The 25,684-nt window shown below is 37.5% G+C and overlaps 2 protein-coding genes and 1 long non-coding RNA gene across 3 annotated transcripts in view; all 3 read right to left on the bottom strand.

The window, feature by feature from the left end:
* The window catches only part of LOC140944831 (uncharacterized), a 98,830-nt gene that overhangs the window by 50,312 nt on the left and 22,834 nt on the right, over positions 1-25,684 (bottom strand). The window lies entirely within an intron of this gene.
* On the bottom strand, positions 200-13,341 carry LOC140943357 (receptor-type tyrosine-protein kinase FLT3-like). The gene is made up of 17 exons (XM_073392436.1): positions 13,239-13,341; positions 12,908-13,128; positions 12,196-12,252; positions 11,559-11,628; positions 10,395-10,600; positions 9,748-9,804; positions 8,398-8,473; positions 7,501-7,645; positions 6,773-6,987; positions 5,491-5,675; positions 4,838-4,927; positions 4,034-4,267; positions 2,952-3,166; positions 2,532-2,572; positions 1,745-1,841; positions 876-1,099; positions 200-460 (listed from the first exon to the last, which is right to left on the bottom strand). The coding sequence occupies exons 1-17, from the start codon at positions 13,339-13,341 to the stop codon at positions 255-257; spliced, it is 2,442 nt and encodes an 813-aa protein (XP_073248537.1). The 3' UTR covers positions 200-254.
* On the bottom strand, positions 13,982-20,591 carry LOC140943898 (uncharacterized). Its single transcript, XR_012166646.1, has 7 exons — positions 20,470-20,591; positions 19,671-19,852; positions 17,914-17,970; positions 17,195-17,261; positions 16,720-16,907; positions 15,186-15,242; positions 13,982-14,018 (listed from the first exon to the last, which is right to left on the bottom strand). It is a non-coding gene; the product is annotated as an uncharacterized lncRNA (long non-coding RNA).

Here is a 25,684-nt window from a genome sequence, read left to right as displayed (position 1 = left end):
TGGACCTCAAATTCTTCTTTCTACTTCAGGCTTCACCGTCGCCAAACCTAAAATGTGTTTTTATTTTTTGGTACTTTACATCTTTAACAGCTTGTATCAAAAACACATCGCAAACTTTTCTTATTATTTCTTTTAGCTCCTCATTTCTAACAGCGCTGGCATTATCACTGTCCTTTGGTGTTATTGTATGAAGTGTGTCTTCTTGGAGCTGAGTGTTTTTTTTTCCTCTTTCTTCTTTTACATTTTACTCCTAATTAGAATGCCAGTCCTTGCCCAGCAGTTCTGTAGATGCTCCGTTCCAGCTCATTGAAGTTGATCACAACGTCTAAAGGATCTTGAGAATCTTTTGCACTGCTCTCCTTTTGCTGATTTTCGTTATCGTTGTCGCGGTAATCCTGTGACTGATCAATGGATGTTAGATCCTGGTCTCTTATACCCTCCTTTGGTTTTTCGGTCGTCTCTGTTGAGAATTAAAATGGTTTAAATTTTAGACGCATATATAGAAAGAGCGTTTTCATTCACGTGTTCGGCATCTACGCAAACTAAGAAAAGATTACAACTACCACAGAATTTAATTTGGAACACATGGCCGCCTTTCAATTGTGTTGGAACAGTAATTTGAACGCTGTGACGCCACGTGAAAAGGTTATATTGACTTTTACTACTGTTTAGTCTTAAGCTGACGATTAGGGAACAAAGGTGCGCGGAGGATTTGGAAGCATGACCCTTTTAGGGAAAGAGAAACCCCAAGTTCACAGATAAATTCCTATTTCATAAGCCAACGGAACGCTTTTCCTTTTTGGTTTTAGGAGAAACGAGGAAGCTAAAGCGTAAATCGAGAAATAAGGCAAACTCGTATTATTTATGTACACTACCTAGCACAAACATTTCAACATCGCTGTCACATTCATCGTCAGCCGACTCCTCCGTGATACTGTTAAATGACGGCACGTTGTAGTACGCACGTGACTCATCTACGGCAGTCAGATCAAGATATGGATTGTCCTTTTGCATCATTGTCTCCAAGCTCTCTCTCAGCGTCGTGAAGTCTGGACGATTTTCAGGGTTTTCCTGCCAACAGTCTTGCATCATTTGATAGCTTTAAAAGCAATTAAGTGATGAGGATCAATTACATTTGCCGTAATATCGATCCTAGCTCACAGCGAGAAAGCATTTACCAAATTTCTTTCTTTTTCTCTACTTTTGGTATTGTTGTTTTTGCTTTGTTGTTGTTGTTTTTTCCTCAAGTTTTGTCTTCAATTGCTGGTTAATATTAATAACAATAATATTCATAACCCACCCATCAATTTTCGACCGATTTTTAGAGGGGAATATGGGTATCTTGGTGACATGAAGTCATGATGAAGGTGCCTCATCTGACTAGGTTTGGTTTTCTAACGTACCCAAAGGGAGAACATTGAAGCTTGAAAATTTGCTCGCGGAATTGTGCAAAAAAGCTGCTTTTAAAAATGTCTAAGCTTCGCTTCTCGACTAACTATTATTTTCCTAACAATATTCAGCAGCGGACATTATCCGCCGATTTACCAGCCGCCGGAACGAATTTATTTACTGATTAATTACTTTACTAACTAGATCTGTTTAGAAACGTTAACTAAACAAGTCTCATCATCCGTCTCTGTATAAAATGAAGACGACAAGCTGACTTCTTATTATTTTGAAACCCTCACAATCAGAACGGAAGTATTGAAACATTGTGCCACTAAAATAGCTGGTAAATACTTACAGTTCGTCGTTACAAGTGTCTGGTTTTTCCATTCTGTATCCATTTTTTAGTAGCCGCAGCAGTTCTCTGTTGTCTATAGTTGGGTATGGGGTACCACCTATTGTCACATGGTATAAAATCTAATAAATGTGCGTTTCGCTTAATAAAAGAAATAATATTGCAAAATAAAAAAATAATTAAGAGCAGAGTACGAAAAAAGCAAAAATGAAAAAAAAAAAAAACAATCAACAGCGTTCAACTCAAATGGAATCAAATTCACAAACTACAAACGGTTATCTTCTAACGCATTTTATACAGTGTAAGTAGGATTTGTAGAAATGTAACCAATCTGACCAAATTAGAACTGAGTTGTAGACTATAAAAGGCAGATTGTTTTTCAAGTAATTAAATATTAATCTTCTGCGGGATAAAGCGCGTTCTAACATTAACACTGTAAAGACATTTTTAGAAGACTGCATAAAACTCGCCTCCAGTTGTGTTCGTAACGCACAGGGCGAGAGCAGGGGCTGAGGGGAGGGGAGAATTTAGCAAGCGCGCATGCGCAAGAGAACATTTGGAACGCCCTGCTTCTTATCAGTAATAACACATCATAAGACAGATTTAGAATGCCTAGGGGAATGACTGGTTCATTTGGTTTTTATTTATTTATTATTATTATTATTTGGGACCATTTGGAATGGATGTGGTTTTACATACCACTATAATAGCACTTTAGTTTTATTAAACCAACAACTATATTAGCTTCCTTATTGATTGAATAATCAATGGCATATACGCTGGTTCTTACCAAGTGTGACTATTTCCCAAACCACAACTCCAAAGGCCCATCTGCAAAACACAATAAGTATCGTGAAAGACTCGTTCATCCCTTTTTTATTAAACGTTACTGAGACAAGAAAATCGGACTTCTCGACAAAACATAAAACTGAACCTAAGTCGAGGCCGTGACGTTTCGTTTCACAGAAGTACTGCAGTGGTTGAGAAACCTGGATTTTGAATTTTTATGTAAAGTTTTCGAATAGGCTAACGTTTTTGTTATGGCCATAAATACTACCGTGACAAAAAAGGAGAATGCGTATTAAAAAAAATAACATTCTTGGAGAGCTTGTAGAAACTTCATACTCCTCAAACTTAATCTGATTAAGCTTTTGCTTCAAAAACGAATACACGCTTTGGTCCAAGTCAGCCAAGTATAATATTCACTTACACATCACTCTGTGCTGTAAATGTTTGATCAAAGATGGCTTCAATAGACATCCATTTAAGTGGAAGTTTTCTGTTTCGTTTGGCTTGATACACTTGATCCTCATAGACGTGACGAGTGAGACCAAAGTCTGCCACCTTTGCAATTTTTTTCTCACCGACAAGAACGTTGCGAGCAGCTAAATCGCGATGAACAAATCCCTTTTTCGAGAGGTACTCCTAATCCGGAAAAAATTGTATATTTTAGAGATCTGAGCGTTCAGGCGAGTGTGATTTCAATGATAATCATAACTATAACAAAATTGTCAAATCTGATTGGCTATCAACTGCCCTGATTTCAGCCTTAATTGGACAGTTTAAGAGGACAGTACGCGTCATGCCTAAGTAATTGGACAGTGCGCGCCATCACGCGCGCGCTTAAATGGCTGTTTTCTTCACTGCTGGCAAAAAAATTTGGATTTTCTTATGTTTTGATTTCAAAAAGAGCCTATTATATCAAAAATTTTGTTAAAGTTATGATTAATTGGTAAGAGAACTTCATGTCGTCCAATTCGGTCTGTAATCATACTAGTGATTAAACAAATCGTCGTCCTATTTTGTTAATCACTGGTACGATTACAGACCGAATTGGACTTCACTCAGTCCTTTTACCATTACTTATGTGACAATAATTATGCAACTTAATATATTTCAATGAGGTAACTTCTGTTCTTTCTTTGGGAACTAATTCGAATAACCTTCAAGAGCCCATGTAGTGCTTGCCTTCTTTCCATGTTTACTTGAAAATTATTCCCATAATTTCCAGAAATTTTGTGATAAAAGTTTTTACTTATTTCTGTTCTAGGGTGGAATTTCCGCTGACAGCTTGGTTACTCCTGGCCTCGTTTGATCACAACATCATGTCTCATCGAAAGTCGCCCTGATCTTTGCGTCAGGGGCATATTTGAAGGCCTTAACCTGTCTACACGAACATTTTTGTCTCATTTAACTTTCATGGTTGAGGATACATGGACACATGGTGGGAAAAATTTGCCTAGACTATCCATATCCGACGAGATAGTTAAACGATATAATAACAGCATTTACCATTCCTTGAGTTATTTGCCAAGCAAATGCCATCAGATCTCCAGGAGTCAAAATCTCTTCGTTGGTTTTGAGTTCTTTTTCGTCTTCTTCCGGCGAATCCAAAGCTTTGTTTTCTTCTCCAGGTTGCATCTCATGTGCTGTCTCCGTGGAGTTGTTAAAAGAGAGAAGCTCGATAGCACCAGCTTCCTTGGACATCCAAGGAGAATTAACGTAAATATGGCTATCTTTGCGTACCTGGATAAGCAAAAAAAAAAAAAAAGACTTCTAACTTGTTGATAAGGCACACAACAAATATAAAAATATCACCAAACGATTGAGATTTGTTTCTGAATAGTCATTTTATGTTCATCTAGGCTTACCAAATCTTTATATCACTGATTTTAAATCAGTTTTATTTATCTATTTACCAGCTTTTCTGGACACAGGCCTGGGAATGTGTACGAACGGGACTCATAGGTCTCATGCAAGGTGCCATCCCTGGCCAATCCCACAACCTGTAAAGGTTGGCTAAACCACCGGGGTCTACTACCCCTACTCTTTTCGAATAGTGATGTAGGTTCTTTTACGTCCCACAAGAACAAATCAGTGAAAGTGCTGTGAGACGGGACCTACGGTTTTTCGTCTTTATCCGGAAGACTAGGAAGTGTAACCATTTGCAGATGTCATTAAAAGGGCAACACTTTCTTCTTCTTGGCAGACCAGCTCTCTCCCAACTGAGCTAACTAGGCGGTGGCGTCAATAAAGTAGTAAATTGACGTTAAAAGATTTTAAATTTGACTAAAAGCCACAACTTGAGGAAAGTACCTTCATTGTTGAGTTTGTGTCGGTAAAATATGTCTCACAGTATGTTGAACGATAGGGTCCAGATGATTCATCCCCGAGGGATTCCTTTACCTAAACAGCGCAACAGAAAGCAAAAAGAAGTTTTGCAGAGAAATTCCATCACGAAATTGTTAAACTTGGGGAAGTTAGGAGTGCCAGAAGAACAAGTTTTCGGAAAATTAATGGGAGCAAGGGTACAGAAGTGGTGAGAAAAACACTTCATCACGAGTCCCATCAGTGTCGCGAGAGTATAAACCCGATTCCCTCTGGAGACACCATAAGTAGATTAGTTTTCTGTTGGTTCTAACACTACCTTCAAGAGGTTCTGTCTGGGTACTCCATGTTTTCCTTCTTTCCTCAAGAACCAACATTTCAGATTTCAGCACGATCAAAAATGGTAGACGAAAAATCAGTTACACCATTGGCGAAGCTAACAACTGTTATCAACCACCGGAATAACAAGCAAGTTTATTTTCATAATAATAAATAATAATAATGGAATTTATATAGCGCTTATACATCGCTATTCTTAGCGCATGTTCAAAGTGTCCACACCCACGTACATCCTATTTAATCTCGTTACCCATAAAACTTATTTGACTAGCAAATAAATCAGTACAGAGGAGTTACTATACCTTTCCTCTGTGCTTTCTCAGGTAATGCAGAAGATCACCATACGGAACATATTCTACTAACAAGAACATGGGTTCAACTACGGTGCAGCACCCAATCATGTTAACAATATTCCTGTGCGAACCCACTGCCTTCATCAGTTGAATTTCGTCCAAAAATTCTTTTCGCTGGTCACTATCTGACATATCTAACAATAAAGGAAAACGTTAAGATAAATAAATAAGGAGCGTTTTAGAGTAGAACCAAATTGAACCTTCTTGGCGTCACTGTCGACAGTAACCTTATGTTTGGGAGACAACGTTCGTAAAATCGGTCGCAGAGTTAGTCAACAGGTAGCTGCTCTCAGCCGTTTACAGAAAATGTTGCCTTTTAAGATACTTTAATTTTTTAATAGTACATACCGTGCTTTCATTGCGACACATTTTAATTATTGTTCATGGAAAAAGAGGTTAAAAAAGAACTGGCAGTAAAATTCAATGAACAAGCCCTTTTCTTTGTGATCAACCACTTACCAGACGTTACTAAACTCTCGGGCGTACAAGGGGAAGGGGGATGGTGCCATCCCTCGTTAGAAGTTTTATTTATTTTTTTCCTAGACGATAAAACATCAGCACCTGAAGTTTTCAGTAGCTGTTCGTTTATCCCTCGCGCACGTTTTGAGACAAGCTTGGTGATGATCAGTTACTATATGGTTAGGAGATGTGTCGTCATAAGGTGCAGGTGGTCAAGCCATTTTTAAGTGAAAATGCATGTTTTTTCAACTTCTTTCACCAATAAAAGTAAAGGTTGTGGATTAAATGATGCAGAGTACTTATTGGTGTTATTTTACACATGTTAAGCACAAAAAAAATTATCAATTCTCGAGGCTTATACCTGATTTCTAATTCTTGATAAAATCCAAGACGTTGTTCAAAATGGCGACCATGTTTGGTGACGTCACAGGCTTCCAGCAGGGTCACAACCCATAAAATAAGCCTCAACTTGTTGAGAAGATCAAAGGCTTTCCACTGAAGCCAAAATCGTTTCGAAAAAAAAAAAAACACAGGGGAGGGGTTCCATCGACCCCTCCCCCCGTACTATGGTATAGGGGTATGACATTGCTTGCACGTCCAAGGGTTAAGCGACTTATGTTCTTGTCAAAATAAAGGATAATTGCTTTTTTGTATCTATTTGCAAACTTATGCAGGATAAATTCGCCCTTAAAGAATGTTGGACTTTCAACCGACACGCAGAAGCATGACCTTTTCTTATATTTCGTTTAAAAGGAACACATTTTGTACTCACCTTGAAGCATTTTTACTGCAACCACATATTTTTCACCTCTGTTAATGGTTGGAGATGCTATCCTTGATAACTTTAAAAGGATCGTCTGTGAAGGGTTAGTTATTTCCTTTAGTGTTCCTCTGTATACCTTACCAAAGGCTCCCTCTCCAATCTCATCCTCAAGGGTCACAAGGTCTCCATCTATCTCCCAATGATCAATAATCAAGCCATTTTTTCTGTGATAAAAATGGAATTATCTTTAAAATTAAGATCTGGGAAGCTGACATCGGTGAATTAATTTCTTACTTTTAACAGCGATTCGTTTAAAGTAAGATATAAGACAGAAATCCTTCCAGGTCGCTTGTTGAGATTGTAACCGTTTTCAATCAAATTGTATTGTATTCTCAAATATTCAATCCGCAAAATTTGAGATTAGCTATTTGATAGTTGTGAATGTGAATCATTAAAGGCTTCGTGACAAGACTGGGCTTCGGTCTGTTACTAAGCAATTTGGTGTTAATTGAAAATTCAAAATTGCAGATTCAACTTTATCTCTAAGACGTTCAATAAGGTCTAAGTTCGCCAGCCAAATGTTTGCTATTTTATGAAAATAGACAATGGAGTATAGGGGACCAAGCAAAGCCTAGGACGTTTTGTTCCCTTCTAAAAGGATTTGGTAACAAAAGTGATCATCTTTCACGAATTATAAATCAAAGATAACTTGAACATACATAACTTTTTGTGCGTACCCGAAAACAACACCTTTTTCTTTGCGTATCTTCCGTTCTCTCCACAGACACCGAATGAACGTCAGCAAGACAACGCTCAACAGCAGTAAACCAACCGTGAGTCCAGAAATCTCACCAGCAGTCATTCCTTTCCTAGAGCGTTTTTCTGGTGATTTCAAATAATTGAGAATTAGTAACAATGGTCTCAATGCTCAACTATAAGCCTTTTTTACATATCAAGGCTGCTTTAGATATGACTAATACTTGAATAACAATAAGCTCGTAGCTTTTAATTAGTAGGTCCATTTAACCCATTCGCCCCCGCGAATTTTTCCGAAAAAAGGCATCTTGAAGGCGGTCGAGCTGTTTTCTGGTCGCTGTAAAACTTACCATAAAGTCGGTTTCAGGTCCTACAGTTGGCCGCCTTCTGATCCAGATGCAAAATATTAGCTTGCAAAGTTCGGACATGCGCAGAAAACAAAATTTCGAGTTTTGACTTTTCTTTTCGCTTTTTCTCCTCCCCTCTTGTTTCGCTTTTGTTGCCTCGTTTTTCTTCTTTTGCTGGGCATTTAGTAGGTTCATATTGGTGGGAAACGTTTATGGGAAAGCTTTTAGGTTCTCAGCATTAGATGAAAGGAAGGTAGTTGGTAAGTGGAACAAGATTTTCATGGGAATTTTCGGGTCAACGTCACTTTGTTTTGGCCTTTTTCTCCGGTGTCCTTTACTGAATCGTGCTCATTCTGGTATAGTTTGAAAGATTTCTTCACGGCTCTACACAAGTAGTATTTTAGTTAACAAATCTGTCCCTGATCAATAAAACCGATGCCGTCACTTTTGTAGAAGGATCCGCACGGGCAGTTACGGGCGGTTCAGTAGCGACCAGTTTAGGAGTCGACTAAAAAAAATAACTTATCTCACCTGGTCCAGTTGACTTTAAAATTGACAGACTGGCTTCAATTCCCACCACAGAGTAAGTAATAAACACAGGGGTCACCTGGAAATGGCAAACGTAATAAATAAGTAACGTACATTAGTTTGTTTGTAGGTAAAACCAAGAGTCTTGGCGTAATAGACTAATTTAGAATTAAAGTCAAAAATACTACTGCAAAGTCTGATCAAACAACGTGAAAAAGGCTAAGGTATACAATATTTCAACTGGCCAACACCAGTCTTCATCAGGTTTATTAGGAAAAACCACGAATATTCAAAAAATATACTACTGTAAAATAATAAACGGAGTTACAATGGTATGAGGTGGTAAGGTGTGGCTGCTACGAAAAATAAACCGAAAAAAAGAGAAAGCTTACTCTATGATTATTATTCGCCACGTTTGTTCATTCCCAGAGGCTCGATGGTTTTGGCTTTATGAATGAGGTGCGCCTCACGTGCTTTCCTAGGACAATCGCGTTCATAAGTGATTCAATTGGGATAAGTAACATATGGGAAACAGAGTGGCTATTGCTGAGAAAGTGTTCTGAAACTGCGGCTTGGATGTAACTACCGGAGGGGTTAAGTATAGGGCGTCTTATTTACCCTGTTCATGTGCAAGTTACCTTTAATATTTTATTTATTTTCCATGCTGGTGTTCTAGGAAAACTTAATACGCTTTGCCAGTAGCTCAATGGGAGGAATTCGCGCATTTGCTACAAGCGCTTAAGCTAGTAACCTTGCAAAAAAGGTCTACTTAAGCGAATAAACCTACTTCCACGTAAAGGGGTTCACTGCTGTCTAAAAACATCCCGGTACATTGAGTCCGGCTTGGCTGCAGGTTATTTTTCTTGTTACTTTCTACCTTTCTTTTCTACTTTTGTTGTTTTGGAGGTCTTTTATCGCCATGCAGCACTAGTCACTGAGAATACGGCATGAATCAATGGATTGCAGATGAAACAGATAAAAGTATTCCCGATGAAGATGATGGGAACAGCGGCAAGAACAATTTCATTTAAAAATTGGTATACGTGATATTAGCATAACTAGATCATAATTGAAAAAGAAATAAAAATGAAAATTCAGTCTTGACTGGAAATGGAGCCCTGAACTTTTACACTGACTGGACACAGCGCTATATCCAGTTGAGCTAATCAAGTCAATTGTTACTCGACTAGTTAAACACTGTTTAAGTCAGTTGTACGTTGTGTTTTATTAGTTGCATGTGGTTATTCTGGATTACCTGAGACGAAGTTGCACTTTAAAGCTTAGGCCTTGCACAAGTGCAAGGCATGTGGTATTATGGCAATTGAGACAGATATAAATTTGATCATTACTTACCTGGAATTCAATTTCTTCATTCAGGTTAATTCCATCTACTAGAACATTGGTTTCCGTCTGGAAATATGAACATAAGCAAATAAGTCAAAGGGTAAAATGAGCTAACTCTTGACGGTTCCAAAACTTATAAGAGATTACAGTGAAGCAAGATAACTTATTTGACTGATTTACTTTTATTGGTGTTACTGCTATCTTGTGTTATCTTAGGTAAGTGCCTAAGAATGCCGATGAAAATAATTTGAAAAAAAAAACCTTATCTCATGCAATTTTATATTCAGGACACAGGCTGTTATATCATTTATGTAAGGGCAGAGGCTTGTGAAGATTCATATTTCACCCGAATTCCAGTGAAAATCAACCTGCAAAAGGGCGCTTTCACTCACCTGAAGGGACCTATGCGAATTTATTGGAACAAAAGAAAACGTTGACATAACTCCTCATGGCTGACTGTTTCATTGTTTTGGAGCACCATTATGACAACCTTTACACTATGTGAAAACGCTCTATTACAACTCAGTGAACTTACATAGTACTAAGTAACTTAAGAAAGGTCATTGCAATAACCGTGAAGCTGTTGCACTTGTTGTCTAAACCATATCGAGACAATGCCTTCAGAATACTTCCAAAGTAATAAAAAGGCTACTCACTGTTGTGTTTACTGTATTAAAACTTATAGCTCTTCTTTGTATCTCCTTTTCTTTTTTCTTTACAATCTTGTACTTGTAATGGCTGACATTGCTGTATTTAAACACCGGTTTCTGCCATCTTACAGTTGTGCGGAAAGAGCTTGTTGAAGTGGGAACTATTTCATCGTGTCTTAATTCTGTGACTTTTAACAGCTCTCCTCTTGGTGCTAAGTTAAGGTAGGTAGTACGAATGAACAATGAGTAAATAACTATTTTTTGACATACTAGGGTTGGCTAGGCCCGTAAAAAATAGTAGAAAGCTTGTTACTAATTAAAACAGGTTATTCAGTATATTATAAGAAACCCTAATTTTGCTCAAGGAAGTCCTAAGAGATTGATAGTACATACAGTTTTACACGGTGAAGTAGTGAATTCAACGTAATGACGACCGAGTACGACACTAGTATAGTAAGGATATTTTAGGCCATTTTTGCACATGAATCTCATTAACTTGCGCGGGAAATCAATGCAGATGACATCATAGCCTATTGTTTTTATGGTTTGACAGCTTTAAGATCGATGAAGTCTCACTTTAATTTTAAGTTATGTGAATCTTGTGGTTATTTGGGTATGATATTTAAATTTCCAATCTTTTGTTTAAGTTGGTAGACTAAAACTAAGAAAAGTTTTTATTGGTTTATTCAGGTTGTCGAAGTCGCTTACTCGCCTGGGACTTCAAATAACTAGCCCGTAACGTAATTATCCAAGTTATATATCCTGCTACTTTCATTGTCCATTACAAAAAAAATAAATAGCTCCACTTCCGGTTCACCTAACCTGCCCAGGGAAAAAGCCTAAAGCATACCTACAATGCTACTACAGTCTTTGTTTTCTACATAAGAACGTATAAACTTCCATTGGATAGGCTGAGAGTATAAGAAAAGTAGGTTCTTAAGTATTTCAAAAATGAAAAAGCAAATAAGAATGTTGAATTCTCCAAATCTGTTTGGTCGTATAGTCTTCAACACGATCGAAAAAGGTTAGAATTTAGTTCCTAAACTTCCTCTCAAACTCTCTTTTGATTTCAAAGGACTGACTCTGTGCCTTTTACCTCTGTGTAAACATAGTTAAATTCCTTCGAAATGTATCAACAACAAACGCATACATATGGTATTTCTAACTTACCTGGGGCATTATACAACTCGTTTTTCCTCGGCTGTCCCACGATGTATCTATCGTTGTAAACAGGAGTTACCTGTAGAAAATCGGCATAGTAAGCACATCTTAATTTCTCTAATTACACCCTGTGGATAAAACAGATGTCTGGAGTAACCACACAGGAATTGTGTCCCTAGGTGTTCAGCATGTTCCTTTAAAGAGCGACTTCTCACGATAGCCGTAATGGAAAATATTTTCATTACAATGTTTAAACATAATAAAGGGAAGCATGGCTCAATTGTTTACCCTCCGTGTTTTTAGGTTTTCAAATGTGGCTTTATCAGCTTTGCCCCATATTTAGTCCTCAGTATTTACATTTTTGCAATATATTTGCTCGAAGCACGTTTTTGCAAATCCATTTTTCTCGTCGAGTGTTCCATCAGGGGTGTGGTGTTCTTCTTTAATGTAAAAAGTAGCACTGTACTTGAGATCAACTTACCATTTTGGAGAAAGAAAAGTAGCAGTGCTTTGATAAAAATTAATTTACTTTATTCTAATTCTTTCCTATATTTAACAATGCATGAAATCAGAGAATAATATATTGACACAAAAGTGCTTAGTTGTAAAACAACTTAAGGCCTTTAATGACTTCAGTCTAGTATACCTCTATGCTAATACGTTCTTGGGGCAATATCCCTGATATCTGGAAAAACGAATCGTTCTGTATAAAAGAAAAATAAATTGAAGGGAAATTAAGCTTAACGTTGTTTACACCATCCCATACCAATGACTTTAATTATATCCTCTTTCTTAAAGAGATCATACCCATTAAGATCATGATAATCAGCCAATGTGTCCGGATAGGAAGATTAGAAATCATGCTACTACTTCCGGCAAAAACAATGTGCAAAGCAAGCAGTTCGTACTCACAAAAAATTCAAGCTACATGCCCACTGATCTCAAAATACTTTTACGAACTAAATAAGTACTTCAAGACTGTTTACAGTACTGAGTGGCGGTTGATACTTAAATTTCACGAGTTGTAACTGAAATAAGGAAGTAGAAACTTTCTTTATGCTTCAATTAAATTCATCAATAAAACAAAAATTTATAACGTCGATGATACATGAATACAAAACAATACAAAGCTTTGTTCAAGAGGGAAAACAAAACAAAATATCTCTCGAAAGGGGACATCTAGAGGTTCCCTATATAAAAGACTTTTGAAAAGAAACATAGACGAACTGAATAAGCTGCTCCATTATGAATTACTTTAATTCACTATTTTATTATTTACACTTTGACAAACAGTTGAACACTGTCGATAGATTGTTTTAATTAAATATTGATACAAGCAGCCAAATTTCAATACTCACCACTTCACTAATTAAACATTTTTTGCTCCTTAATGATGAAGTACAAGGAAATTGGTTGCGTAATGATCCAGAAACCTCATATGACACACTGTAATATAGCACAGTTCTGTATTCGAAAAGGGGACTTTTCCAAGTGTACTTGACGTCATACGTATTCTTTTCCTTATTTTCCACTGGACTAGCCCGAAGGTTCTGCACCTTCAGTTCGGAAGCAATAGGCACTTTAAAAAAAGGAAGAAATAAAAACAAAATAACTTATAAGTTATATTACGTGGAAAGGTTGTATGGCTGGGTGTTTTAAGGCAAGCATATTTTCTTCGATCGATTTTACACCTCAGATGTCTGCGTAATTTTCTGTGAGTGAAACATTCTAAGACTTTAGCTAAGTAGTTGTATACTGCTCCCTGTCTGTCCTCCGGATTGTCTTTGGCCATGACATTAGAAAAGTGGTCCTCGTAAAATGGTCACCGGTCACCTGTACCTGTCGTAAAATGGTCACCAAATGGTCGCCAAGGTGCCTCTGATGTACGGTATAGTCACTGTCGTAACAGGGCCAGAGTTGACGTTCGCCTGAGCGTTGGAATCGGCATTACTGTCAAGTGTTTCGTTTCCCTGATGTCTAATAAATGCAGACTGACTTGTCATTTGGTTGTTCCCTATTTAACAGATTTCCAAGGAGAATGTGTTCAAGGTAGAACTAAGCTTTTGTGATAGGATCTCAAAATTGTTGTACACAGGAAGGGGTAGAACCCCTTACATCCTTAGATCCCTTAATTAGATCCTTGCTCAGCACTACCAAACCTTGATCTTACGACTAGAATCACACTAAGAACTGATACAATTAATGAGTGTTTGCTTGTTTCTTTTTTGCTGTTTTGCTAATTGAGAATGATGACATCACAAACGAATCTGGACTCTTCTAACCATCAGGAGACTCATGGCAACTAACTCAGCGGATCGTCCTCATAGTGCAGGACTCTTAATGATACAAATGTGGATTCTTTTGTATGAAATTAATTTACTTATAAAAAGGTTTTCACTTACAAGGCGCACTGGTTCTACCACCAATCTGTGTGCTAACTATTCGCCTGTTCATGAACTTCGGTGTAACCTGCAGAATACAATTAAATGGTTTCATATTAAACAATTATTTGTCGAAGGACAAAAGACCAATTCAAGGGCATTATCACCAATATCAATTGAGCATGAGGTGAATAATTGTTTTAATATAATTATACTCGTATGATTATCAGGGAGGAAAAAAGTGGCCGCATCAAATCTTTCCTTCCATTGTCCGTCGTCTTACAATGTAAGGTTTCCGCATTCAACAGAGAAGCGACTTCATCAAAACTGAGCTAAGAGATCGAAATGGGAAGGATTTTTTTTTAACAAATTGTGCCTTTGTGGGCTTGAGATAAATAGAATAGTTTCTACGCTTTTGATAATACTAAACCAATATAAATTACTTGTAATGAGATTTTTAGAACGATCTAGGCGGTCCTTTTATGGAAAGAGCGAATCGATGCGGCCACTGCTTTGGAATATTACCTTCATGTTTACAAAAGATTGGAAATTATATGGACAAGATTTCAGGCCTGTACATAGAATTTCTACCCTTTCGTTAATTTGAAGATAATTTTTCAAAACACCCCTTAGATCAAATTTGTCTTTCAATACCAGTACTAGTGTAAACTCCTCCAAAACGTAGTCGCCAGAAAAACCACCTTACGGGAGGTGCTGGTGTCGAGGCTTCTAATCAAGATTTGCTCGTAAAAGTGTTGATAAAATTTCCTTTTTTTGGTGATATCGACATTTAGAGCAAAGGGATTCTGCTCGTTGTTTGAATGCTTTTAATAGGATACTCCTGATAATATAATGGAGTTATTGTAAATCATTTATACGTACTCGTAAATTTACTCGATTGCATGGTTAACTTTGCTTTTTATTCAAAATAGTGTCGGGTGTAAACACCATGTACATGAGAATGGAATAAGAAAAAAAAAAAACGAGTAAAATCTCATTCACCAGGAACCGACCCACTCCCAAAGAAACAAACCAAACCAAAAATGACTTTCCTTGAATATTCACAAACTTGAGACATTTAACACGATTATAGAGCTAAAAAGAGCATGCTGTTTATTTCTGCAGTTCTCAAAATTAGATTCACCCACAGAAATGAAAATAACACGGAATGTACAATAACAGAGCTCTGAAATTAAATCTTAACGCTCTGGAATCTTTATACCCCTAATTAAGGAAAAAATTGAACCATACTTACAGTCAATTGAACTGAATCGCCGAAGTTACACCCTTTAACAACAAAAGTTGTTAAGTTCTTTAATAAAAAAAAATCAAAGCAACTATTAGCAAATAAAAAGGAAAATTAGTTTGAAACATCTTTGAAAATGCAAATAGAAAAATGTGGTTAAATGCCTGCAGATTAAAAAATGACTTTATAGGGGAAACACAATTACTGGTAACCTATACTAGTTATCATTGTGGCCGCAAATAAGAACAGGAACAAATAATTGAAATAAACAAAACGAGTTTAAGAATTATAACTGGCCAGAAGCAAAGCAGGTGGCTATTTGTAGTCTTTGCAAGAGGGACTACAAGGCCAACAGTTGGTTTAAATTGAACATGATGATACCAAACACAAAGAAGACCAAACACCTGCTAATTGGTTCTGTTCAAAAGCTAATCCATAGCAGCGAGACTACAATGGAAATTTATATCGATAACATCAAATTAGAGGAAGCGGCAGGGGAAAAGCTGCTCGGAGTTGTCATTGACTCAAACCTTTCATGGAACTTACACATTGACTATTTGATTAAAAAATTAAACTAGAATATGTCTCCTTAAAAGAGCAAAGATTTATTTAACCTTTGCTTGCAGGAAAATGTTATATAATGCCCTCATCAAACCAATACTAGAGTATTGTTGTACGGTCTGGGGTAACTGTACCGTTGGTAATCTCCAAAGAGTTTTACGACTACAGAAACGATGTGTTAGGCTTATTTTAGATGCTGATACTCACGAAAACTCAGTCAAGCTTTTTAACAAATTAGATTGGCTGCCTATAGATGATATTATACGTATTAGGAAGCTTTATATGCTTCATAAAATAAATCAAGGACATTGCCCGGCTTATTTTAATAAATATATTGAACATATAAGTAACACCCATAATTATAACACGAGATCCGTTTCCAATAACAATATTACAACACCAGCTTGTAAAAGGAACTCTGGCCTTAGAACGTTTCACTCAAGCGCGTGCCGTTTGTGGAACGCCCTTGATCCCGAACCTAAGACACTCTCCCATACTAATTTTAAAAATTATTTATTTAAACTTTACCGCAGTATGATTTCTTTTCTTGATCATTTTAAGATTTGTAAAACCTTTTAGTTTCATTAGTAGTCAATTAATCAATATTGTATTAATAGCAGTTCATTATGTAATTTTAGTTGGTAGATTATATAGGTAGTCAATTAATTAATCGATACATTTTATTACTTTAATTGTAGGAGGGCCATTATGAAAACTACTGGGTGACCAGTAATCAATGTCTTTACCCTCGTTAAATAAAGTTATTACTTACTTACTTACTGACTATAGATTTTAAGAAAGCAAAATAGCTAGAGGTAAGGGAGACGATTGAACACAGGGTCACCAGCTTGCGATCTCGGCGCTTTAACCGCTCGACCACACTGCCTCCACACAGAGACGAATTAATTAATGGATTTATGGATAAATCAGTCACCAAGAATAAACTAATGATTGAGGAAAAGGCAGATAGAGAAAGATTTACCGTTTTTGCTGAGATTTCATGCCCCTCATGCACGCGAAATTTAAGGACATAACTAGTAACTCTGCTATAGTTGAACAGAGGTTTCTCCCAGGTAACATTGAGGTCAAATGTTCCAGTTTGAGGAAAAAATATAAATCTGTCCTCTCCTAGCCTCAAGTTTCGAACAATTACATCACCAATACCAGGAACTGTTTTAAAGTAAGGAAAATCAATCAGTTAATGAGACACGCAAAAGGAAAACAAGCAATTAAAGGATAAATCGAACAAGGAAACTTATCATCAGTCAATCAATCGATCTATCACACATGCATCAATAAGAAAAGCAACAAATCAGTCAGTAGATGGATTAATCTATTTATCATGTGACCTTAGCCAGTTAATCAGTAAATTAACCAACCAATCAACAACTTCACTAGCCAATTTATCAACTAGCCACAGGTAAATAAATAGTTTATTTTTTCTTAAATACACTAACCAGGTGCCGTATCCTTTCCTTGAGCTGTGTTGCCGGTCACCCATCGGTGGATATAAATAGGTGTAACCTTAAAAAAAATATCTTAACTGCTTAACTGTGGAGTTCTCCTGCTTGAAGATTATGTGATATGCGTAAGACATTAATAAATTTAGTGGCAAATAAAAGATTGATTGACATAGTTAACCACAAGCATAGCGATATTGTTCTTAAAAAACTCAATACGCAGGCATTCCAGCACTACTGCGCGCTAAGTGGGAGAAAAAGAATGAACAAGAAAGAGGCACTAGGAACATTATCTTCTAAGAACTGGCCGGATCGGTCATATATTTTGAAACTGATGGAAATCGCCATTTTTACATTGCCCATAATACACGTTGCTATATCTGATACCCATGAGAATGTTACATGAATTTTCTTTCCAATTTCTCCAGGGTTTTTAAGTCGTCACAACAGATTGAAGACAACTCGCCCCATGTAAGAGAATTCAAGACAGTCTTGGATTCTGGATTCCACGCAGTCGATTACGGATTCCAGGTACTGGATACAAGTCTCCGTCGGCGGCATTTGGATCCCTGGTTCCAATCGTTAATGCTACTCTACATTACTTAAGCTGCAATGAATACTATTTAGAAATAGTCTAATCTGACTACACAGTCCTGAATAATAGTAGAATTCACGTCTTACCGGCCTCAAACTGTTCCCTAAAAATGTGTACTTACAATACAAGTAACTGGTGCTCCATGTACGATTCCGGAAATGTTGAGATACGTTTCACGCTGTAACAGTAAAGAAACGAGGGGTATTAAGCACAGCTTACTATTCCATACCGTTTCTAAAGGTTCGTAGCTTATATGCATGGTATTTCGAAATGCTTTTATTTTCTTTAACACTTCGTAACTGAACATTGCCTTCTCTGATTTAAAACTAAACGGTAGTAACGCCCCGTAATCAGGTTGAATATACATTGAAAGGAACTACGCATTCACACAAAAAAGACTGCATTAATTTATGGTAGTCCTTGCCTAAAATGTTAAATAAGTTTTACTTAAACACAAGTATCATAAATACCAAGTAATTTAACACATAAATAAAAAAAATAAAATTAAAATAAAATTAAAAAAATGAACGGTGCTAACTTTCCTCACTTGCAGCCAATGGCTGAATTGCGGAAGAACCAGAGAGGTGAGATCGGAGGTCAGCATGTAAAGGCGCACTCTTGCAGCCGCTTGAGTCCATGTTTCGATCACACCTCGCCCACCCAGACTGAAAACGGCACAAGTCAGATAGACCATGAAATCGGGGCCTACGTCCCCTACTTTTTTCGAACAATGTCACGGGTTCTTTTACGCCCCCTTCCAACTGAAGTACAAGGATAAAGGAGACAAGGCCAACGGCTTAACGTCACCGCCCAATGACGCGATAATCGGATCTGAGAAAGGGGTTTCACAGCTAGCATAATCTCACCAGTTTTTTAAAGACCTTGGTTGATGGTCCGGCCGGGGTTGAACTCACGACCCCCCGCGCGCTCAGCTGACAAGCGCTCTTCCAACTGAGCTAACCGGGTGGTGGTTATTTCAGATCATCAATATCGACAATTTGAAGCGATTCAAGAAGGCTTCAAATATATCCTGAAAACTACCCTTAACACCGACTGAATGTTATAAACTAACTGTAATTTCATGGGCTCTGCTAACTAGGGAAAGGCGAATTGCTAACTATTTTTAATTAGTTAACCACCTGCAGTGGGAAATATGGCGACAAAAAAAGAAAATGATTTCTTTGTATCAGTGACTTCTGAATTCCAAAACATTGATTTCAAAATACTCCAACGTTTACTTAAATAAAATTAGTGTTGGCAACTACTGTGCTCAGCTGAAAATAAAAATTTCAATTTAGGTGTGTCTTAGTGTTGTGGAAACTGTTGCTGGTTCGGTTTCCTTTTAGCGCGGCGAAATGGTGTTGGTATTGAACAATGTCTATTCAATCTTTTGGAAAACGTCATTTTGTTATCAAATTCATCCGCAAAACCGAGAAACTGCCTAAGGCTGCGTGCAAACGGACGCAGCAACTCGGGTTTTTTCGTGCATGTTGGCAGTGGTGTGCAAACGGATGCAATAGAACTCCCAACAATGTGAGGACCTACAGTGCACCGTACAACCCATCACAAGTCTTTGTAAACCATGCGTAATGAGCATGCGTGGCCCCAACAATGTTGGAAGAGCTGTGCAAACGGATCCAACATTGTTGTGCTACGCTTCGGCGATCGAGGAACAAAAGAAATGTTAGGAGTTGTTGGCTGAAAAGTTTGACTGGTTTCAAACTTTGCCCCACAACACGCAACAACATCCAACAACATGCAACAGGGTGTGCAAACGGACGCAACATGTAACATCCAACAATGTTGGGCGTTGTTGGCCAACAATGTTACGTCCGTTTGCACGGGGCTTAAAATATGCTATGGGAACAGATCTCTTACCGTGCGTCCTGTAATCTTGGCTCTTTCATTAACTTGACATGTAAAATTGTACTCTGATATTTTACTGTAGTTGAAGAAAGGTCTCTGCCAAGTAATATGCAAGTCAAATGTTTCGTTTTCTGGTGAAAAGACGAATTTGGCCAGCGTCAGGTTACGCACTGTTACCTGGACAGGATCAACTTCTGCGGAAATATTTCAATAGTAAAAAGATATAAATAAATAATCAAATTGAGAAATATATTAAGCCCGGTGCAAACAGACGAAACATTGTTGGCCAACAACTCCCAACATTGTTGGATGTTACATGTTGCGTCCGTTTGCACACCCTGTTGCCTGTTGTTGGATGTTGTTGCGTGTTGTTGTGCAAAGTTTAAAACTAAAACATTGCCAAAAATGGAACATGCGCAAAGGTTTCAAGGCTTTTCCCATTACAGAGAAAAGGAGGGAAAACTAAAATGGAATATAAAATAGATACATTGTCCCTAAGTCATTTGCATCAATCGGTATTCATGCCATTTTATTATCACCGTTGTGCTGTTGTTCCTCGAAATAAAACTGTAATTATTCTTAACGTACAAGTTGAGTTCGTTTCGTTTTCTATTAAAAAAAGAAATCATAGTTCTACTAAAAGCCCCGCCGGCTAGAAAATGCCAAACAATGTCGACGTATACACAACAAAAAGTTCTTAAGTGTGGTAAAAACAGTATAAGATGATCAACATACTAACAACAGCTTTGTAAAATCAGCTGTGATCTCTTGCTTAGGATTAGAAACACACATCTAATTTAATCACACTTACCAGGAGTTTGTATTGTATAATTGATAGGCAATCCTCCTGGACCCCCATCAAAAAATGGTTGAATCTAAATTTGAGCAAAACAATGTTAACATGATATTTGTTATAGTAAGTGGGAATAGAAACGTAATACAATAATGCCTTTGCTCATTATAATAGCTTGTTTCTATTGCGTGCAATTAAGAGTGAGAATTTGGGGTCGAATGGACGTATCCATCTCCCACAAACCTATGTGATGAAGATTTGGTAAAACACAAAGGTAAAACCGTGCCACCCCTTACATTGCATTGACTGGTGATTTAAACGTATTCCTTTTGATCTCTACTCGAGCACGTAACTTGAAGTGACAAGCTCATTTAATATACTCTTCAACAGACTCCTCGTTAATTTTAAGAGCTTGAACATATTCTGGATGAACTACAGAACAATTAATAAATTCGTCTTTCGTATAAAATAAAGAATTTTGCACATCTCGGAGAATGTTGTCAGTGATTAACATCCTTCTTGATCAGCCCTTTTTGGAGAAAACAAAAGTGAGAAATAATTAATTAAATGCTGTCTGGCAAGCTTGTGTTTCCCATTCGCGTGCAGAAGGGCATTACACTCCAAACGGTAATTAAATCCAGAAAGTGCTAAGGTGCTGCTGAGAGGATTTTGGAGTTTTTTTCTATAGTGGAAATTACTAATTAATTATTCGTTATCGTAAACGTTGTTAATCTCTTACATCAATGCGGTATCTTTCGTTTGGCTCAAGTGGTCCTACTCTAACTGCAGATTTCTGAAATAAAAAAGAGTTTTCATATTGTCAGCTTGCAGTTCTTAGTAATTGACTTAAGACGCCATATAAACTTGTCAATAAGCTTCCCAACTGAGGTACAAAATCATTAAGCAAACAAACCTTGGTGAAACAAAACAAATAAATGAATAAGTAATTTACCGCTCCGAGACATGCTCCGAATGCTCCGATTTATAAATTACATTTTTTCCTGTTATGTTAAGCCCGGTGCAAACGGACGCAACATTGTTGGCCAACAACCCCTAACATTGTTCGATGTTACATGTTGCGTCCATTTGCACGCCCTGTTGCATGTTGTTGCGTTTTGTTGGGATTTGTTGCGTAAAGTTTGAAACCGGTCAAACTTTAAGCTACATGCAAACGGACGCAACAACTCCCAACAATGTTGGGAGTTGTTGGCCAACAATGTTGCGTCCGATTGCACCGGGCTTTACTTTCCCTTACTACATTTTTTTAGAGTTTGTTAATAATAAAAGCTACGTTCAAACGGACGCAACAACTCTTAACATTGTTGCCGGAAACTTTGCGCAACAACTCCCAACAACACGCAACAACATGCAACAAAATGCAACATGTAACATCCAACAATGCTGTGTAGTTCCTTCTGCAGATTTAAGCTCACTATCACCAACCACAAAAAAGCGCGCAGGAACTCGATAAGTGTTGGTTACATAGGTGGCGATCAATGGGCATGGCACTCTGATGTTATTCAGCGCGGCCGTTTTTTTTGTGAATTGAAGGCGTTTGAGGCGTCAACTAGTAAGGCGGCATCAGTTTCATCGGCTTCAAAAATATTGTGCATGGCATGTATTGCGGCTTCTCCACCACTCTTCTGACCAGCGCATACTTGCATGGCCCCACTAGCGTTGATCACATCTTGTTTTGCGACTCTAGTGACGCATTTGCCAATTATGGAAACTTTATTTGTGTTTTTGAATGTACAATTGTAAATCTCGCTACGTATAGGCAGTTTTACAAATACTGCTTGAGATTGGATTATTAAAAAGAAAAAACAAAACAAAAACAAAACAAAACAAAACAAAAGCCAAAAAAAAAATTGCATTAAGTCTGGGCTATCCCAGTTCCTATTTCTACAACAAAAGATGTAATATGTTGCTCTAATGGCTATATTTATCATTTTCTTGATTATATAACGTTGCTGCTTTTTGTCGATGCCAATGTTATTCATCATGTCTAAGAAAGTGGAGCATTCATCGGAGAAAACGCCAAGGGAACTCATGGAGAGATTTACAAATCTCACACATCTATAATTTCTATTCATTTCGTTGATCAAGTTCAGATATTTTTCCTTCTTACGAACTGCATTGTTGTTAAGGTTAGACTCGAAACCAACTGTTAATTCTAGAACATATAGGGACTTGGACTGGATTAGGAAAAGAAGATCTGGACGATAATTTTCACCAGTTATTATTGAGGGATTCAGAAAACCATTAACATCTGCATAGTGTGAAGAGTGAACATTAATTACAGGTTGAAGTGACTTGGCAATGAAGTTAAGGATTGTGTCGTGTCTCCAGGTAAAGCGATCAAGGTACTGTTGACAACCACCGACAACATGAAGGAGTGATTCAGGATTAAGGCAAAAGGAGCAATCAGGACTTTGTGATAATCCCCATCTTGCCATATTCTTACGTGTATAATAATAATAATAATGATAATAATAATAATAATAATAATAATAATAATAATAATAATAATAATAATAACAACAACTTTATTTTAGTTTCAATGTATTTAGCTTAACAGTTAGCTAATTGGGAACACTTTCCTACGTACTGGCACACTAATTTATTACACGACGTTTCAATTAATGATCTTACCTAAAACCTAAAGCTATATACAAATGTACACAATTCAAAATTAGCAAAAGTCACAGCAGTTACTATTATAAACTACATAGCTCGAAAGGTCCACACCGCGTATATGTTTTTTGAATTCTTTGAGGCTTGTTAAGTTTTTGAGCTCACTACTGACCTTTGACCAAATGAAAGGTCGTTGATAGCGCAGCGAATACCTCCCATGGGCCACTGCATCAAAGCGGGTTATTTCAAAATCACATTTTCTTAGGCGTTGGTGTGTACTTTTGATCGTGAATAACTCAGATACACACCTTGGCGCCATCCCGTATTTCACTTTATACATTAGTATTGCAATGTCTTGCAAACGCCTGTTATAAAGCGTAGGCAGCTTGGTGCGAGTGAGGAGTTCCTCGTACGTTTCAGTTTGAGATTGTTGCGTCCGTTTGCACGGGGCGTTCATCGGCGATCTCTCGTACTGCTCCCGTAAAAATAAACATTTTCCTTCTTTCGCTGAGCAATAGCAAGAGTCTAATTTGAAATAAAAGGTATAGGGAGGAACTTCTCCTAGCGGCCAACTTGGTGAAAGAGGTAAATGACAATTGGAGGGAGGTCGCCGCCGTTAAGTGATGCAGTGGTGCAAAGTGACAGTATAATTTTGAAGAAAATAGTTTTCAAACTATTCATTTTTAAATCAACAAAATATTAAAATAAATCAAGAGAGCAATGTACTGTTAGTAAGTCAGTTTGTTCATCTTTCGTTTTTAACAAAGCTTCGTGACTAGCTGTTACGTAGATTTAGTAAAGACAACATATAGCGTAATGTCAAATAAGAACGCGATTTCACGCGGAAAAGACTGAACACTTCCAGTGCTCTATTATCCTCTGCGAATTGGCAGTTGGACGCACTTTCCTAACCAGCCAATAGAATCGTCCAAGTTTAGCAGGTATATGTGTGAACTCAAGACAAGATATATGTATGGAAAGTCAAATGGTGCAAAATTCAAGAAGCAAAATTGTCTTCACATTCAACAAATTTCTTATCAAGGTCAAGAGAGATTTACATACATACATACATACATACATACATACATACATACATACATACATACATACATACATACATACATACATACATACTTTATTAGTATTCCCCAGGGGGCTTTTCAATACTAAACAGCAAAGAACATTATGATAAAAAATGAATAAAATTATAAAAAGCGGTCATTAATTAAAATAATTCTCTAGCATGTGCGTTTTCAACTTTTTTTTAAATGATGGTAAAGATAACTGTTTAAAGTCTCTGTCTAAATCGTTCCAAATGTTGACTGCTCTATGGAGGAAACGTCGCTGTCCTGACTTTGTCTTGCTTCGAGGAATATCAAGGGATTCTTTGTTTCTAGTGTTATGATAGTGAATAGACTTGCGTCTTCGGAGAGACTCACACAAATATGTGGGGGCTAGACCCTTCATGCACCTAAACGTCATTACAGTGTCCCTGTAGTGGAGATGCTCATTTACTGGTAGCCATTTGATCTCGCGTAACGCAGGTGTTATGTGCTCAAATTTCTTTGTTTTTGTGATGATTCTGCAAGCGAAATTCTGAACAGCTTGAGGCTTCTTGATGTTTGTGGCAGTTGTGTTTGACCAAACTGTAGAGCAATAGAACAATTTGCTTAGGACTAGAGCGGAGAGGATTGTGCACAGAGTGTCCCTATCAAAACTGTTCTTTACCCTGTTTATTTGACAAAGATTGGTCATACACGATGAAGTAAGTTGATGGATGTGTTGGTCATAGGATAAGTTGTTGTCTAGATTAATTATTCCGAGATCCTTGGCACTGGAGACAGGTGTGATCTCTTTCCCCAAGAAAGAGATCGAGATTTCGCTCGGAAGCCTGCGCAGTAGTTGTTGTGTTCCGACCATAAGGAACTTGGTCTTTTCAGGATTGATTACTAGTTGATTTTTACGGCACCAGGCAGCCACTCGTCTTAAATCTTCTTCAAGAACACGTTCTGCAGACTCGGCATCCTTGACTGGAAAGGATAAGATCTTAGAGTCGTCTACGTAGGACTCAAGATTGCATACTTGTGGAGCATGAGGAAGATCACTGATATAAATACAAAACAAAAGTGGTGACAGTATGGTGCCCTGTGGTACGCAATGGGTGATAGGGAGGGGTGTAGATGTAGATGTGCCAATACGGACCACCTGAGTTCTATCAGTCAGGTAACTCTCAAACCATTTCGTGGTTTTCTCGGCGGCAACAAGGCTCAGCTTCTGTAATAATATAGAATGGCTAATACTGTCAAAAGCTTTTGATAGATCTAATAGTATCAAGGCTGACACTCTCTTATTGTCCATAGCATCTAAAAGAAGTCATTGATCATAATATTTAGAGTCTCTGTAGAGTGGTATTTACGATTACCACTTTGATGTTTACTAAGGAGGCCGTTACGTTGTAAATAATTGCTGAACTGTTGGAGTGCTACCTTCTCGCAGATCTTTGAAGCAACGGCAAGCATCGAAAGGGGGCGATTATTTGATGGCTCCTCGTGATCTCCGTCTTTCAGTAGTGGTATGACCTCAGACGCTTTCCAGGAGT

This window comes from Porites lutea, chromosome 7 (assembly GCF_958299795.1).
Source record: "Porites lutea chromosome 7, jaPorLute2.1, whole genome shotgun sequence".
Classification (NCBI taxonomy): Eukaryota; Metazoa; Cnidaria; class Anthozoa; order Scleractinia; family Poritidae; genus Porites; species Porites lutea.
The sequence above is the reverse complement of the archived record's forward strand: the minus strand, read 5'-3'. Positions and strand labels throughout refer to the sequence as shown.

Coding starts and splice junctions, on each gene's coding strand:
- LOC140943357 (XM_073392436.1), bottom strand. CDS start 13,341: ATGGCCAAAGACAATCCGGAGGACAGACAGGGAGCAGTATACAACTAC. Junction 11,629..12,195: donor AAGAACGTATTAGCATAGAG/GTATACTAGACT, acceptor GATTTTCTACAG/GTAACTCCTGTTTACAACGA. Junction 10,601..11,558: donor CGAGTTGTATAATGCCCCAG/GTAAGTTAGAAA, acceptor ACCTTAACTTAG/CACCAAGAGGAGAGCTGTTA.